Source organism: Ochotona curzoniae, unplaced genomic scaffold, assembly GCF_017591425.1.
Source record: "Ochotona curzoniae isolate NIBS_2020 unplaced genomic scaffold, NIBS_Ocur_1.0 contig_2318, whole genome shotgun sequence".
NCBI classification, from domain to species: Eukaryota; Metazoa; Chordata; class Mammalia; order Lagomorpha; family Ochotonidae; genus Ochotona; species Ochotona curzoniae.
This window is the reverse complement of record NW_024465419.1, coordinates 16,238,223-16,253,154: the sequence shown is the minus strand read 5'-3', so window position 1 is coordinate 16,253,154 and position 14,932 is coordinate 16,238,223. Positions and strand designations below refer to the sequence as shown.

General features: G+C 34.7%; 1 protein-coding gene across 1 annotated transcript in view; it reads right to left on the bottom strand.

Moving 5' to 3' along the window:
• Nucleotides 1-4,196: 4,196 nt before the first annotated feature.
• The window catches only part of LOC121151335 (regulating synaptic membrane exocytosis protein 2-like), a 351,958-nt gene continuing 341,222 nt past the window's right edge, over nucleotides 4,197-14,932 (bottom strand). The window contains exons 23-24 of the mRNA XM_040972681.1: nucleotides 6,854-7,026; nucleotides 4,197-6,017 (exon numbers count right to left, since the gene is read on the bottom strand). Coding sequence (XP_040828615.1) covers nucleotides 5,771-6,017; nucleotides 6,854-7,026 — 420 coding nt within the window. The 3' untranslated portion in view covers nucleotides 4,197-5,770. The remainder of the gene's footprint in view (nucleotides 6,018-6,853; nucleotides 7,027-14,932) is intronic.

Genomic DNA, 14,932 nt, shown 5'->3' with positions numbered 1-14,932 from the left:
TGGGGTATCATGCTCAGACGGGATTAATCTTTGCCTCTCGGGGTAGGTTAGCATTTGGAAGAGTGGACTGGTTATTGAGAGAGTAAGTTGTCAAAGAACAGGTTCACTTTCTCCACTCACCCTCTTGCTTCCACTCTCTTTCACACATGCTCCACCAGGGGGCACTCACCAGAAGCCAATGTTGTGCCACACGTCAGGATTAAAGCACAAAAGCTCTTTCCTTTGTAACTCACTTAGCCTAAACCACTTTGTTACAGCAACACAAAACTGACTAACGAACAAGGCAAAAATTCCAGGGGCATAAAGGAGGTAGGTACATACAGACGAGTGAGTCAGGATGAGAACTCAGGTATTTTAGAGTCCTAATCTGCAATTCTCGCTATGAGACTAACTTGCCCTTTATACATTTATAACATGGGCATTAATTATTCTGTGTACATTTAATTATATTACATAATCCTGATTTAAAACTGTTGGCCAGCATGCCTTGAATTAAACAATTCACTAATAATTATTATTCTTGCCCTTCTAAAGAGTATCAGGACATCTTACCAGATAATTGTAGTAGCTTAAGTATCTTAAAAATTTATTCATGAAAAATTTGATCTGATAACATCTTTTTCCTTGAAAAAAAAAAAGAATTCTCTAGCTCTGAGAGTTATTTTAAGAAAAATTAAAATTCCACATATATTTGAGTGCAGAGTGAGAGCACTAAGTTGACAGAGAAAGTCTGTAAACTTAGAAAAAAAAATTTGTCTTATCTTCCAAGAATTGAGCCTGCGATCATTGATATGTTTTACCTTGAATACAAACACACCAATGTTGTTGGTTTTGACAGAACAAAACTTTGCAATATTTGTTTCTTTTGCCTTTCACTACAGATTTACTGGATTGCCTTTCTCTAGAAACAGCCATGAGTATCACTCTCACTGAAAATATAATTATGTAAAACTGTTTTGTCAAATCAGTAGTTCAGAATGTTATACTACCATAGTTTGAATGCCCTGTGATTGCTTTATTACTTATTGTGTGTGAGTGAAAGAGTCATTTTTTTGTTTGTAGCTATTATCTGTGTCCCCGCTAAACTAAGATATTTTGTTTTTTCCCTTTTACACTTCTTAGTTGGTGAAGCAGTAAGCCTTTTACTGTAGTAAAAATAAAAATATGCTATCTCAAAAGATTAAAAAGAAAGAAAAGGAGAAAAAAAGAAGATGGGGGGGAGGTGAGAATGAGCAAAGAGAATGTTATTGTATTCTTAGAACTATATGTGCAAAGTGTGGACTGGGATTGGATGCACCGAGCCAGGCCAGACTCCAACACCCTCTTGTGTACTGGAGGACCAGGGTAGATGTAGGATGGACTAGGTAAGGTCTCAATCCCTACTGAGCCATGTGTGAGCCGTATGTGGATATGGATGAGCCATGGCTGGGCTGAAACATCCAACAGCAAGGACCAGTTTGGGTTGAACGCCTGTCAGGAAAAGCCACTGTTCCTGCTAAGACAGAAAGTAAACTGAGTAGGGCTGGACCCATTGGTATGCACAAAATCTGGCATTGGGAGAGGTTCTGATGGAGGAGCCTGGGCAACTCCTCTGGCAGGACACAGTCCCTGCAGGTAAGCGCAAGAAACATGATAGGAAACAGCCCAGAATAGGCCAGGGAAAGTTACCCACTGGTATACATTTGGCATGGGTCGGGGGAAGACCAGGCTGAATCTGTCCACATCATCCACTGGCAAATCCAAGCACCAGAATAGTGTGGGTCGAGCCAGGTTCTGTCACAACAAAAACTAGTGCACAATATGGAATGCCAAGGAGAGGTTGCCTGTACCGGAAGTGACCGCAGTGCCCAACCAGCACCTGTGAGAACCAGGAATGGAGGGGACAGAGCCAGCAGGGGATTAAAGGGTGGTTCCTTTGCTGGACAGCTACTCCCACTGGAGAGCATGAACTGGGATGAGGACAGACCAGACTAAGCAGGGCTACAACGCCTGTACATCTCATGTGGACTAGATCAGGGAAAAGCCAGGCTGAGCTGATTACTCCTACTGGTGCAAACAAAATTAGAGTGGATGAGGGTTGTTTGGGCTTAGCCATAGCATCAGTTGGCAGAAGCTGGCACTGGGGGCTAGTTCTGTCAAGTCAAACCACAGAACTACCCAGAGAGTGCATAATCCAGGAGTGGGAGTGTTCTGGGAGGGAAATAGTGGGCTCCTCCCTATGGGTTACCACTTCCACGGGAGGGCACGAAAACCAGGACAGGGGCTGGGGTGGAATGGGGTGTGGGACAGACTGGACTATTGCTACACATACTGGCAAACCAGAGTAGGTGGCGGGGCTGGTGGAGGTTATTGTGGGTCGCTCCACAGTGGATTCTTCAAAGACCTCATAGTGCTTGGAGTGGCAAGATTGGCAGCGATTCATAACTGGTGAACTATCAAAACCACTTGAGCAAGAACCTCGGAGCATACCCTACATGCGGGACCTGGGGAGGGTGGGAAATTGGGTGGGCCTTCTCCCTTAAATCACCCCCCCTAAACAAGAAGGAAACAATATGGAAATAATAGTCTTACCCACTTTCCTATAACCCTTGAACCTTTTTACCCTAAGTAACTATGTAAAGATTGTCAAAAATAATAATAATAAAGAACTATATGTGCAAATCACATATAATCTGTTAAATATTAAATTTTAAAATTCAATATTAAAATTAAAGCAAAAGTTTTAAAAGTTGCCTTTTTCTATGCCAAACTCTTTCTTAAAATGTATTTGTAAATTCACTCAGGAACCTTGATATATTTTGAATATACAGATACACTCAAGTATCCATTCACACATAACCAAGAAATCGTTTCACTCGTGGGCTTGAAACGTTAGAAACAGCTCATTTCATTTTTATCTCTAGTTCTTAGTACAGTGCCAGAGAAGTTTCTGGAATAAACACTGCTTTGAATGAGCCATTTTTCCCTTCAATTCTTTTTTGTCCCCTATAACAGCTTGCCACATCTGTAAGGGATCTTTGAAAAATTAATAAAAATGCATATCATAAGCATGGATTTCAAAATTTTTGCAGTATATAAACTTAATATTTTCATTCTACTATTTATGAACTTTTAGAAATACCTTTGTATATAGTATTTAGTCAGCAAAAGTAAATAAATTTAACATTTGAAATAGACATATACATGTAGTGAGAAAAATATCTTAAGTAGCAAATACAATTTTGTTTTTATGAAATTTTACTATATAAAATAATAAAAGAAATAAAAAAATTTACCAGCCTACATACATGTTTGTAAATATGGAATCAATCAGTGTGACTGCATCAGTCATTAACAAAACAGATATCTAATGAATCATCTTGGAATTCAGTTTTGTGGTATTTATTACCTACTTGTATATTCAGTAAACCTATTTAATGCAAACTACTGTATTACAAACAACAAAATCTGCAATGAAACATCTCATTACCCAAGATCAAGTTATAATTTACTGTAATTATAATGAACTTGATTCATTGTAATCACAGTGTTAATTTTAAATATTAGTATCATTATTACAAAATTGGAATGAGGGGTTTTTTTGTGTGTGTCTTTTTGTTTTGTTTTTCTTTTAAAAAATCTTGGATTTCTGGGAAATACGTAGGTAGTTTCTTCCAGTGGCTCTGGCATCCCATGTGAGCACTTTCTTGAGTCCCAGCTGCAACACTTTGTATTTAGCTCTCTGATAATCTACCTGGGAAGGCAGTGAGAGCCAAATACAAGGGTCCCCACATCCACATGGCAGACTTGGGGGAAGCTGCCAACTCCTAGCTTCAGATACCAGCACCAACCATTGTGAACATCTGGGGAGGGAGCCACTTGATAAAGATCTCTTTCTGCCTCTCCCCTCCTCCCCTATATCTCTGTAACTCTGTATTTAAAATTTACAAATACACCTTTTCACTAAAACAAAAGCAAACACTTGGATTTCAAGTGAAAGTTGTAAAGTGTCAATGATGTGCTTTTCACAGTTAAATAGTCCACAAGTGTGTTTATCAACTACGAAAACAGAATGTTACTGAGGATAAACAGACATATTTTCTTCAGAATAAAGACTGCAAGATTTAGTCTGAAAATGAAAGTAAATTCAATAACTGATGAGGGACTCCAACACTTTCCAATAAATGACTGTAGTTTATACTTTGTTTTGAGTAGAGATTTAATGCTCCTTCGAGAGACTAGCCTGACCTCTTCCAGATTATACTTCCAGAAATCTTACAGCATCACTTAAACTCAGTACAATACCTTGATAAATCATTTCACTAAGAATATATTATCTTTCCTCCTTTCCTACAAACTAATATATTCCTTTCCTAAAGAAAATGATGAAAAACATAATATTTAAAATCAGGAAAGAATACAGTAATAATTTTCCAGCCTTTTGTGTGCCAAATCATGTGTGTTAGCACAGATTTTGGCTCCAGGTAAAGATCAACAGAGCCAAGTCTCATGTACACAGTATATGGAACATAAAACTCATGAAAGATTCACAATTGCTCTACTCTTGGAAGATGGAACGCATTATCTGAGATTTGTGATGAACTGAATCTATGCCCAACAAATCAGAAAAATGGCTTTCTTAATAAAGAAATGTAATAATCAAAGTTTGGTAAATAGCAGAACTGAAATCACTAGTTAATGCACAGATCACAGAATATGCCTTACTTAAAGTTCATTTGTAGTTTAATGCCTGCCTGCTATATAGAAGCTTCCCAAGAGTACAGATATAATTAAACATGCTCGAATCGAAAGGGGAGCTATCTATATAAATCACTGAATTATATAACCAACAGTCAAATACCCCAACAATTATGAGAAATACAGAAGTTGAGACAGAGTTTAGGGATAGTAAAGAACAATTTGGTTTGAAAATAACATATGCTTTAAAAGCAGATTTTGCATCAATATAAAATCAAATACTGGGCTGCTAGGAAACCCAAATTCTCCAACATATACATGTTGGAAATTTGTAGCCTTATATAAATGCAATCAGAGTAAACTCGTCTACTCAAGCAAAAGGATGAAGACTTACTGCATACTTGTGTGATCTGACTGGGTGTAGCATAAACAGTACTAGCTCACACTTCTTAGTGGCTTAGTGTAAAAACAAAAACGCAGTTGTTTTATACTTCACTGTTTATGTTTACATCTTGCCTTTTTCTTCTACATAAAGTTCTTTGTCCAGCAGTCTCTAACTGATTGAATTTTACGAAACTCAAAGCCTGACATATTTGGCTTCTGATCAGCCTCTGGCATCCAGCCTTTCTTTTCAGAGTATTAGCACTCTGCTGCTGCTTTGTGATCTTAAGATTGAAACCATCTTAGGAGTTAGCAGAAAACTAAAGAAATCATAGACTGAATAAAATCTATGTTTGCTAGCTATTTTCTTACTCATTTCCATGTATTTTTAATACATAATATTTCTTACAAAGTAGTCCATTATTTAATTTTTTCAATAATCTTCAGAATCTACAGATAAGGATGAAATGAAGTAATCACACAAATCTTAAAATCAAATATATTAGATTGTCAGAGCTAGTGCCTATAAGTAAAATACTATTGAATAAATCATGCTATTTGATCTTAATTTCAAAAATATTAGGAATTTTTGTTATAAGGTAAGTAGATAAAACACAAGACAACAAGGCAAATACAAATGTCAAGATAACTTTTAGGAATAGTAAAAAGAAACTATATCACTAATGGGAAATATCTACAAAATTAGCATATATTACCTGTCATCATCCTGTGAGAATCTCCTTTGCAAGTCCTCTTTATTCCATTGTTCTTTTTCTTTCCCTTGCTCAGGTGTTTTTTCCTCATCTCCTGATTCTCTGTTTTCCTCCTTATTACATGTTTCTGTAATTTCTTTCCCTTTCTCTTTCTCATTACTTTTTTCTTCCTTTACTTCTTCCTTCTCATGAACTACCTCTTCATGCTTATCCCTTTCAGTCCCTCCCTCTTCTAATCCCTTTGGCCTTTTGAAAGCAACAGAAACCGAAGGCATGCAATAAAAACACAGAAAAGAAATGAAAATCAAGAAATATGCACATAAAATTAAACAGAAAGGCAATGAAAATTATCTACCATAAGCAAAAAAGATGCATTTACTTGTAACTTTTTTCAGTGTGTACCTGAGAAGCATTGTGTATGCAATACGTAATAGTTTTCAAGTCATATTTTCCTTTTAAATTTTTACACAGAAATAGGCAAAAGCTATAATGTCTCCATGATTGAATTTCTTTATCCAATAGGAGTAAAACCATGTTTTTTGACATTAAATGTCCATAAAATCTATAGGTCAGATAAGAAATAAAAAACATTCTAATTCATATATTGTATTTAGAAGATGAGGAAATTTCTCAGATATTTATAAACATTTTAAGAAAGCATGTTGCTAAGACTTAGTTAGGTTTCCTGGACCACTGAAATGTAGAAAACTAGGAAAACTCCTCTAAATCTTATTTTGACTATCAAAAACTTCAAGCAATCACTTAACTGCCACTTTAATTTCAGTAAAAACATAATAACGACAGTATTAATTCTTAAACTGCAAATATGTAAAGACACAAATATTATTTCAAGAAACCTAGTACACAAAATTGTCATCATTTCACCAACATTTTTTTATTAAGTCTTAAGTATGGGCCAAATTAATAGTCACGGGGGAAAAAGTATCTGTGTAAAAGTTCTCACGGTCTTAATGTTAACTAGCAACTTTTTAGAAGGCAAAGATTTCATGTTTACCCAAAAAATAGAAAAGGCCCTCTAGAATATACTTAGAAATGTTAATTGCTGAAGACCCCGTACTTACCTGATCTTCTTGTTTCCTCTCGGTCGTTCCGATTGGACAGACATGTAGCTTGTGCTGCTGAAATGAGAAGCACTACTAGTCCTTGAAACCGCAGATATATCACTTACATCACTGTCCGAAGATTTAGTGGAAATGTTATCTGCCCCTCTATGAGGATCCCATCCTGATCGATACTGTTAACACAGATGGACAAATACGCAGAAGTCGTCAGTATTACCACACAGAACAATTATTAGCTTTCTCCTATTTCAGCACTTTAATTGTCCACAGGGCATACAGCAAAAATCCCCACTCAGTGGCACATAAAACGAAAGTGAATGGCAATTATCCTAAAAGAAAAATTCAATTTATATGAAGCTATTGTTTTCAGCAAAGTAATTAGAACTTTTCCACCACACCCCAGTGAAGGCCATTTAGATAGCTTCAAAACAGAACTGGCCTCATGAAAGAACGTTTAGGTAAATTCTGGGAAATAAATATTTGGCGTAATATGAGAAAGTAGAACTTTTTCATTATGATTCTCTTTTTTAAAGGTATGATGAAGTTGCCACTGTAATTAATAAAAACCAAGCCAGAGACATCAGTTTCTTTAATCCACTGTGCTTCACTGAAAACCTAGAGATGATACAAAATCTAATTATTAATACACTAACTCTTTTTTAAAAACCCAAGAGGAAAAAAAGTTTTGTTTCTCAATGGTTACTGCAATTTTTGTGGATCCTAGAATACTAGAAAAAGCTGTTATGGTTTACCATAGCTCAGACTTCCTGGAATCGAAATAATCAGATAGTTAATTGGCACAACGAAGGGCAAGGTATTCTTGGGTGTTCAAATATTCTGGCAAATTGAAAAACATTATAAACATTTTAAGTTAATGACCTATCCTCATAAAATACATTCAACATAAAAACTAAAAACCGAAACTTAATTTAAAAAAATTTTTTACTACAAATATCATCACTAGGAGTCCTAGGGTTAGCATGTAAAAAAGGATAGACTTTGGTGTCTGGAAAACCTGAAGTAAGGAAAATTCTTGCTAAAAGTACAGATTTGAAAAAATATTTAAAAGTTTTATTATAAAATAATACAGTTAGCAATATATTCCTGCTACTTTGAATATTAAAATTAATACTTGGGTGATGTCTAGCGTACATTAATAAATGTAGGTAGTGTTATTATTCCATCATTACTACCTGCTGGTTTAATAGCATCTTTCTCTGTGCAAACACAACATTAGTAATTTGTACATTGCCAGGATAATGGAATATCCACTATTTAATTTTTATATACGGACTTCAAATATACTGTTGAAGCATCCATATCTAGTCAACTTTTTAATGAGAACTTTCTAACCATTGATAATGATAAGTCTCATGAAGACGATTATCTTATATTAACCACTTATTATGACTTGAATTGTTGCATAATAAACATTCTTCCATGAACAACAATTCAACACCAGTAGTGGATGCAAATATTTTAGCCAAGATCAATTAAGTGGCAACAGAGTAAAAATGCCATATCAAACTGAAATGGATCGTTGTTTCCAAGCTCTCCTTGTATCCATGTTTGTAACTAACCCCTGGCTTTTCTTAAAAAGCAAACCAAAGATTTCTAATGTTCCATAAAATTTTAACAATCCGATTCATTTATATATGTACGTAGATAAGATATATTCACCTTTGACAAGAGCTGATCTTTCTGAGCTCACTTTACCTTTCTATCTTTGTTAGACAAATTCTTAATTCTGAGAAAGAATCAAATTACAAAGAACAATGCTGCTTTTTTTTCAGCAAATATTTGTGTAAACAGGATTGTGGTGCTCATTTTAAAAGAACCATTCTTTTCATGGATTTGTTTGAATAAAATTTAGCTCCAAATACTTATTTTAAAACACTTTCAAAAGTAATTGAAACAACGTCTTAACTCACTGTCTACAACTATTTTACAGTGCATACACCTAACATGCACACAAAAACATACATATAGTAAATTATATGTTGCTGAATTTGATCTTAAGTTGACACATATATTAAAATTTCAGTTTACTTATGCACATTTTTGATATTTCATTTACATGAAAAATGATAGTTTTCAGAAATGTTTCTGTGCTTTATAATTATTTAGTAGACATAGCCCTGCATTGAGGGAATTTATCTTTTTTATTTTTATAAGTTATAATAACAAAGAGAATCAAGTCTGCTATTTCCTTCAAAATAATTGAATAGAAAAGAAGTTTGAGTATTGCATCACTTATTTACTGTTGCTCCTGGGTATATGTAAACTCCAAATTCAAATGAAACTAAGTTTCAATCCTAGTAGAGCACATGACAGTGCTGCTGTTGGAGTACTGAATCATTGAATCCTAGCCATGTCAAATGAGCTTATGCCAACTGCTTATCTAAATCTCAGTTTTCCACATTTTAAAATATGGCTAAAAATGACAGTCATCTTTTAAATTAACTGTAAGAACTAAAACAATGCGTGTAAAGCTCTTTGTACAAGATCTAAACAAGACATAATAGGTTACAAATGGTGACAGTGATGATGATGATGATGATGATGATTAGATAGTAACTGAATTCTGACTCAAATCAATTTCAGGAATATATTTAGCGAAAAAAAATATTAGATGTAAATATCCAACAATAGCTGTATGTTAAAATGTTCTATGTATAAACAAAGCATAGCAACTTCTATATATATGTAAGAGATTTCTTTCAGAAAATACATAAAACAAAATTGAAATACTGAAGCCAAATGCCTCTTGACATTTTTTCTGACCTCATCATTCCCATTGAACTAGATGAGCCATATGTTGTCACTTTATACGGACATACTGATTCCCCAGTGCAGGCTGAAGATGATCTTTAGCTCAACAGGAAATATATATGACATTTATTGACTAGCACAGAATACACTTCAACTTTAATATTAGTCTTGGATACCTTTTCTTGGTATCCAGAGCAACCTGGTATTATGAATTTCTGCTTCCCTAATGGATTATTGTTCAATTGCTTTGCCTTCATTCCTGCTCTGCTTCTTTATCTTGAATTTCTGTGGTTCAGATGCTGACTCCTTAGGCCAGCCTTTGTCTATGTCTGTCATAACTTTTTGTACCATTGGTATGGAGAATAGCTACATACAATTTTGAGTGTATTTCAACTATCTTCACATACACACTATATTTCTTCCCTCAAAAATCTAATAAAGGGGGGCCCGGCAGCGTGGCCTAGTGGCTAAAGTCCTCGCCTTGAGCACGCCTGGGATCCCATATGGGCGCCAGTTCTAATCCCAGCAGCTCCACTTCCTATCCAGCTCCCTGCTTGTGGCCTAGGAAAGCAGTCGAGGACGGCCCAAACCATTGGGACCCTACACCCGTGTAGGATATCCGGAAGAGGTTCCTGGATGCTGGCTTTGGATCGGCATAGCATCGGCCATTGCACTCACTAGGGCAGTGAATCATTGGATGGAAGATCTTCCTCTCTGTCTCTTTCCCTCTCTGTATATCTGACTTTCCAATAAATAAATAAAATCTTTTTTAAAAAATCTAATAAAGGACCTAAAACTAGAGTTTCCATCTAATATAACTTAAATGCAATTTTCCTTTCCCTAACACCTGATAAACATAAGTTACATACTTCAGTATTGAGATAGAAGAGGCTGAGTTATCATGCCAGCACATAGAAATGCATGGGTAGAGGTAGATTCAGATACTTAGAAACTAGTTTAAATTGTCTAGATGTCATAGTAAACAATGTTTTAAGTAATTAGCATGTCCTAACAAACAGCTGACAGATTAACTTACTGCTTCCTTAGTGGAACAGAAACAAAAGAGATTCACTATTTTGAATTATATGATCTCAGCTGAGAACAGCTCTAACTGGAGAGCATTACAACTTTGGAGCAGAGGGAGGATATTTCCTGGCAATATTTTTAATGTTTTGTACATTACTGTTAAGCAGATTATGAATCGGAAAAAAAGTTACAGGAAATTATCATTCTTCAAGATGTTCTAGAGTCCAGGGGGTTTCTAAGTGCCTGGGAAAGTTAATGTTCTTCCAATGTGGTTAAAATTGGCTAATTTGAAAAGCCCAATTAAAAAGAAGCCCATCGTTATTATTTTATAATGAAATATGTGAGAAAAGAGATAAATTCCAACTTCTGCAATAAAAGCTTGACTTTCTCTAGTATCCTTCCCTAAAGCTCTTAGGTCAGATAATTTCCCAGTTTGATTTCTCCACTGCATCTTAGTATCTATGGTTGTCCAATCTTTGTGTATGAACTTCTCAGGCCAAAAAGAAAAAAAAAATGAGAATAACTTTGAGAATTTTCTTATATTGTTGTAATCAATTTAATCGGTGGAACCAAAAATTTCTTATCCCAGGACAAGAATGTGATTGTTGAAAAATGCTGGGAAAACTTTTTAAATTCAAATTTTGTAGAAAAATAAGTTTTTTTTTTTTTTGCAATCTAGAAATAAAACAGGATAAACTGTCTTCTGAAAAACTAAGGATAGGTTGAAATCTGGGAGAGGGCTCCCCATATCAGGAGGGGCACGATAGAAGAGAATAGAGAGATAGGAGTCCTGCTCTGCAGACAAGGAAAAAACAAGGTGAGAAAGAAGCCATCTGATTTTTATTTCATTTCATAATCCAAAGAGAGTAGCTGCTACCCTCTGATACTACTCTATTAGCTGGTATTTTCTCTTTGATAAGTGAATTCTGGATGATTTTATTTTCTCTGTGGCAGTCATGATTCGAGCACTGCACTGTTGGAAAACATACTTGGCAGACTCAATTTGAGATAAGACTCCTAAAGTTGGCAATGTTCACTAAGGATCTCTGTTTGGGAGAGAGAAGGCAGGGGAAAGAAAGGCACAGACGTTTGAAGGTATAAAGGTTGTACAGCCTGGTGAACTATACTCCGGAGATGAAAGCCCAGCTTGAAAGCTGTCTGGTAGTGTAAGGGAGCAAGGAGAAGATTCCAAAGGAAAACAAGGCTGAGGAATACCATGCCTCAATCTGGAAAGGAATCAGGGGTCTAAATTTTCCCTGGAACTTGAGACAAACTTTCTCATCATGGCTTGTATGATGGATGCCATCCTTAGTCAGGTAGAGGAATAAAATAAGCTACAATTATATGTGTACCTGTGGAAAGCACTGCTCTAAGTACTACAGGTAGATTAAATCATGTAATTCTCTAAAACCTTGGGAGATGGGCAGGATGATAGTTGCTGTTATATGGAAGTACTGTCAGTTGAGGTGAGCCAATTTAGTACCCTATTCATGAACTCCATCTAGTCATCTTCCAAGGCACAGTGAAGATGTCACCTCCTCCATTAAGTCCTCCTGATTTCATTATTTGTCAATGGTCAGTACAGTGCTGTTTTGGTACGTGCTTGACAATCACCTTTTTTGGGGGGGAAAAAAACTTTATTTTTTCCTCATTTCCGTGCTAAGAATACTCTCACTGTGGCAGATTTCAAGATACCAAATAGAACCGAGAGTGGAATTGGGTCAGCACTGGCTGCAGGGGTTTAGAAATACAAGCATTATTTATAGGACTCAGTAAAAGCCCCTGAGAAACAAAGAATAAAGGGAAGTAAGATGCTGTATCTGAGAACATACTCATCTGGGAATCACTGACACTTGGAAAAGCAACATCAGCCTAAGAAAAAGAGCCACAATGAAAGAAAAAAAAAAAAAAGCCACGCACAATGTGAATATAGGCTTACTAAAAAGTCAACTACGTCTTCATCTGAAGAAATTCATAAAGGAAGAATTATTGCCAGCAGTCAATGGCTTCTTCAAAGGTTTGGCTCTGTGAGCACTCTATCAGCACCCATCTCATGCTTGATGAACAACCATCCCTTACTTTCTTCTATTTCTCTACTTCTCATATTTTTTCAGGACTAGAAATGCCAGTTACACAATTAAATCCCAAGTTTAGAAGTCTCAAGTAGCGATAGAACTTACACTTTTTCCCTTACCCAGTGAATGTATCATTTTCTTCTTCAGAATCAATAACCCTTAATCCATTCCACCAGTTACTAAAAGTGTTCTCAAAAAAAAAGGAAAAAACCTCAAACCAAATAAAACTGCAAAACCTCAAAGCAATAACAACCTAATTCATAGATCATTGATAACTTTTTAATTTTCTTTTCTTTCTCCTCTTGAAACTTTCCCGTAATAGTTTCTCAGATAATCTCACTCATGATTTTCTCGTTATCTCTTTGTTCTTGCTTCATTTCTTTTCCTTGGATCCAATTTTCCTTAACATGAGTTTAAATCATATTTTCCCCAAAGTTTCCAAATATTTCTCTAAATTATTCTCCCAAATGATATAATCCATTATCTCCTCATTTTAATTATCATGTCATGATTAAAATGAAGCCCTATCTTTTGTCCTCACCTCCGTCCCATGCTTCAGATTATTCTGGATGATGACAAGGCATCTCCCATATATAGTTTGTAAGCACATCAAATTCAATATGACCAAAATCAAATTTGTTGTTTTTCACACCAAATGAAGTCTTGTTCCTTTTTATTCCCTGTATTTCTATATATATAAATGAAATAATAATATATGATGACATATTCTTAATATGTGTTATATTAATAATATGATATTGATATTATTATAATATATAAAAATAATATATATAAAATCCTAAATCCTCAGAGTTGTGTCAAATCTTTCCATCTCTAACATTGTGCATTCTAATTAGTCAAAAAATAACATTTACTCATGGAATAAAAATAATGTATATCATCTCACTATGCTACTACTTAGGCTTTACAAATAGGTGCATTCTTGCCCGTAGTTGCTGTTTTTAACATCAAATTATTTGTAGCATTTGTTGTAGACTGCCTGTCTGATATGCCTTCTTTTTCTCTGTTCTTTACCAAAAGAATCATATTTATTTTGGTGATCTAACAACAGCAAAACACAATAACTCCATTTCTCAGGATCTCTCACAGCTAGATTGAGTCTATTCTACATAGTTCCTCTTTGCAGTTCCAAAATGATCTCTACATAAGAGTTTAGGTCTTAACATGGCAAATACTTATCATGATCATAATAAACTTCCACAATAATAATAAATCCCATAAGAAACTAAAGATCTAGATTTTGATACTAAATTCTCACCATCATTCATCTATTTTGTTAAATAATTAATCTTGACTTGAAAAAAACTTAAAAGTGGCTATGAAAACTTTAACTAGTATTGTGTCCATTGTACAACTACTACATATCAGGATTATAGCTACGAAATTGAATGGTTGTATGTTGCCCTAGATGAATGTACTAATTAAAGGTTTTAATACATGAGTTAATTCAAATTGAACTATATATTATTTCATGTAAATTAACAGAAAAACATTATATGTGCACATTTGTTCTTAAATTATAGCAATTGACTACAAAATTATGTAACTTTAAGCATTATTGAGACTTCTGGCAAAGAACTTGACACAGATCAGTGGTTACTAATTCCATGAATGAAACATTAGAATTGACAGAATGAAATGTAGAAAAACAATTTCAAACCTAACCTTAAATGTTAAGCTATAAGATTAAATAATTTGGTTGTTTCACAATAAGACTTGTTATAACCTAGGTATCATTATATAGTCTTTCAATGTTGACTCCAAAAAATTATATATTTGCAAGGCACTTTTTAGTAACTTACAAAGTTTCCTTACTTTAAAGATTAAAAAAATTGGGGATTGTGAAGAACTACTAAGCTACTTATTCAAAGTCTTCACACAGAATTCATATGGTCTTCCTTAAGTGTAGAAACTAAAATGTAACATAAAACAAAACAAAAAACTAAAACCAAAACAGCAACAATAAAGAAATAGCTACATGTATCAGTATTATTGCAAATACAGCTCCATCACTTAATATCTTTGTCAAACTAACAGTTAAGGATGATAAGCTGCTAGTCTTAGTGATTTATTATTTAAAATTTATTGTCTATGTGTGAAAGTGACATCTTCTCATTTGATTATTGTCTAAAGTCCTTGCTACATTCCTGTTGGATTCCTGACCTAATGGCTACAATTTACTTGC